General features: G+C 36.2%; 1 protein-coding gene across 1 annotated transcript; it reads right to left on the bottom strand.

The window, feature by feature from the left end:
- Positions 1-337: 337 nt before the first annotated feature.
- Positions 338-1274, bottom strand: LOC108745284 (the record flags this gene model as incomplete). The annotated part of the gene is made up of 1 exon (XM_018489461.1): positions 338-1274. A coding segment is annotated over exon 1 (937 nt), but the record flags the coding sequence as incomplete, so codon positions are not given.
- Positions 1275-3150: the final 1876 nt, after the last annotated feature.

The following is a 3150-nucleotide window of genomic DNA, read 5'->3' as shown; positions in this document are numbered from 1 at the left end:
TTAATTTTGTTCAAAATATTTAAAATACTTTTTTTTTACTTGTTTACTTTATAACGTAGAATATTTTTATTGTACAGTAACTAATAAATATTATGACAAATAAGTAATATCCTATGAGAATTTAATGTGCGTTATAAAAATTAATTGAACAATTTTAAAAATATGTTGCTTTAACATTGTATAAAAATAAATTATTCAGTAATTAATTGTAATTTAAATAATATTTCTATGTATCTCTCGTTTTTTATTTAATTTGGCTGTATAAACAAAAAAGATATAATTAATAACAACCAGAATTAACACACATATAATAAATTAGAAAAAATGTTATAAATACCCTGATGTTTTCTGTATTGTTGCTGCTGATTTCGTTTTTCTCGCTGATTGTTCCTTAAGCCTAAGATAGCGTCGATGGTGAAGGACTTTGCTTGTTGTTGCTGCTGTTGTTGTGAATGTTGCATGTGCGTAATCGAATGCGAATGCGGCACTTGCGTTGACAAATTTTGCGCGGATAGTTCTGTACCAAGTAGATGCGAGCGTCTCATACGTTCCAAAGCTATTGCTTCAAGATCGGGATTCCTCGGCTGTACTTGCAAGTTCCTAAATTCCTTGTGATCTAACATGCTCGAATTTTCTAATAAACCAGCACCACCACGCAATCTTTCAAGGGCCAAACTGCTAATATGAGTATCCCTCATTCTATCTAGGGAAAAATTGAACTCTTTCATGCGATCGAGATTATAATTCTTGAGCAGGCCGAAGTCCTTTATTTCCTTTTCTACCACGAAGTTAAGATCCTTGCTATACCTATCTAAAGAAGATAACGACGCATGAGGACTCCTTTGTTTCGTCTCGCGCAAATTAAATAGCACGTTTTTAGCGCTGGAATTTTTTGGTCTGCAAAGCGTTGAGGCGTCAGTTGATTCCTCATTCTCGTTCAATCTCTCCAACGGATAATTAATTTCAGTCAAATTATTGGCGGAGTAACCGAAATCTTTGGTTTTATTCAACGTCATAGTCAAATTTCTGGTCGGATTTTCACATGAAAATTCATTGAATCGGAGAGATGTCCTATCGCCACCTTCCAGACTAAGATGAAAATCTTTCGGTTCCGTCGATGCATCTTCTTTGGTTTTATCAATAGACAGATTCAGCTCTTTGATGCGCTCATAACTTTGAAAAGCTCTTAATTGAGACTCCGAATGGCTGCTATCACTTATGCAATCCGATAAGTCTTCCGCCGTTAGTCTACCCGACGGATCACTTGTCTCCATTTTGAAATGTTTTTGAAATTGTTATTTTACTTCAATACTTTCTTGATATGGATAATATGTTCCAATCATATAGCCACGGTTAGCATTAAACGTTTATTAATATTTTTCGTTACATAACACAGATATTAATTTGACTTCAAAGAATACAATCAAATTCGATAACGAATCACACAAAAAAAATTTGAGTTTTTTAAAAATGTTATATTATTTGCATAAACATTTATCACAAATTCTTTCTGCAGAAATGCCAATCGACTAAATATATTTGATTAGTTTTTTTTCTTCACCATTGTCATCAATTGTTCACTCAAAGTTATAATTAGAAATACTAATTTATCACGTATTTTTTATATTAAACAAATTGTATCATTTTTTAGTCACATTAACTTGTCATTCACAACTCTTTAAAACACACAATGTCAAAATCGAAAGTCATGAGATTATTATCACAGCAATGTTTATTATCGATTAATTATTATCCCATCATAAACAACAAATTCGTGCACTGTCACAATTTTTGCAGATTCATTGAATAACTGTAACTTGCTCAGATTGTCAAATGGTGAATAAATTGATGAATAAGTACGAACGAAACGGAAATAAAAGCAAGGAAGTGGCAAAAGCACGAGAAGAGACAGTAGCAGTATCGGAAGACCGAACTACGAAGGCGCCTTCGACGAAGTATGATCGGACCGCGTTGGCGCTCTGCAGCATCCAAGGATAATGATGTCAAGCACGAGGATCACCGCTATCGGATAGGGTTGGCCAACGGGACCAAGGATATCCAGCTAATGATCCCGTACGTGACGAGGAGGGTATTCACCCGCCGCCTCGTAACCCTCCTTGCCCGCCCGCCATCCCTAACAATCAGTCGACCGTTATGTTTCACCTCCGCAACCCCCAAATGGACCGCAGGATACCCCCTCGTACGGTCAATATTTTTTCATTCGACGAGAGAAGGCCGGGGCGCACGTCGTCGCCGAATCCTGGTTGGCCGGATTCTGCCATCACCCCGTGTCCAGGACACGCCTACCGCGAACATCGTGGGGGTTATTTGCGGGGAGTCTGTTACTTTTTTCTACCCTCTATCTCGAGCTATCCAGCCAGCATCCACCTCCGTCGACTCACAACCCGTTCTTCCTCATCGTCGTTCTACGAAAACCTCCCCCGTCCCACCTAGCAGGCACCCATTAATAAGCTTTCGCCTAGACCAACTAGCTTACTTGAAGATGCTGATACCGACACCAGGCTTCTCAGAAAGCGTATCTGTGGAGACGAAGATGAGCGCGTGCGTGAACGTAGTTAGCGTCTTGCTTCGACCGCTCGTCAGCGATGTCATCCGCGTCCAAGACCTTCTAGTAATTAGGTCCTAATGATGATGAGGTAGTTTAATTTTGTTCGGATGATCTTTCTTATCTCGTCTTGGATTGAGATAGTCTTTAACATCGAAGAGTTCACTCGCTATGGATTATTGGGAGGAATTTCGCGCAATTTATCTTACGAAATTTCGCGCTGACTCGGGGAATTCTTAAGCTAATTACACAAAGATGGTAATATTATAATGAACATAAATTAATTATAGAAAACTGTTATCAAAAGTAGAAATTTAGAATATTGTTGACATATTTTTTGAAATATTTATAGACAGAATTTTTGCACGTAAGATAATATTACATATATTGCATGTAATCAAAATAAATCTTTGTTTTCGTAATTTATTTTTACTTATTATAAATATAATTAGTAAAAATTATATTTAAAAATATATTATTATACGAAACGTATACTTTCCTTTTTATAGCAAAAAATTAAATTCTAAAATATCCATGAAAAATAAAAAATATAATTTTCAAACATTAGTGAAAAATGTAAAAAA

This window comes from Trachymyrmex septentrionalis, unplaced genomic scaffold, assembly GCF_001594115.1.
Source record: "Trachymyrmex septentrionalis isolate Tsep2-gDNA-1 unplaced genomic scaffold, Tsep1.0 C3687613, whole genome shotgun sequence".
NCBI lineage: Eukaryota > Metazoa > Arthropoda > Insecta > Hymenoptera > Formicidae > Trachymyrmex > Trachymyrmex septentrionalis.
This window is presented reverse-complemented; position numbering and strand designations above follow the sequence as displayed.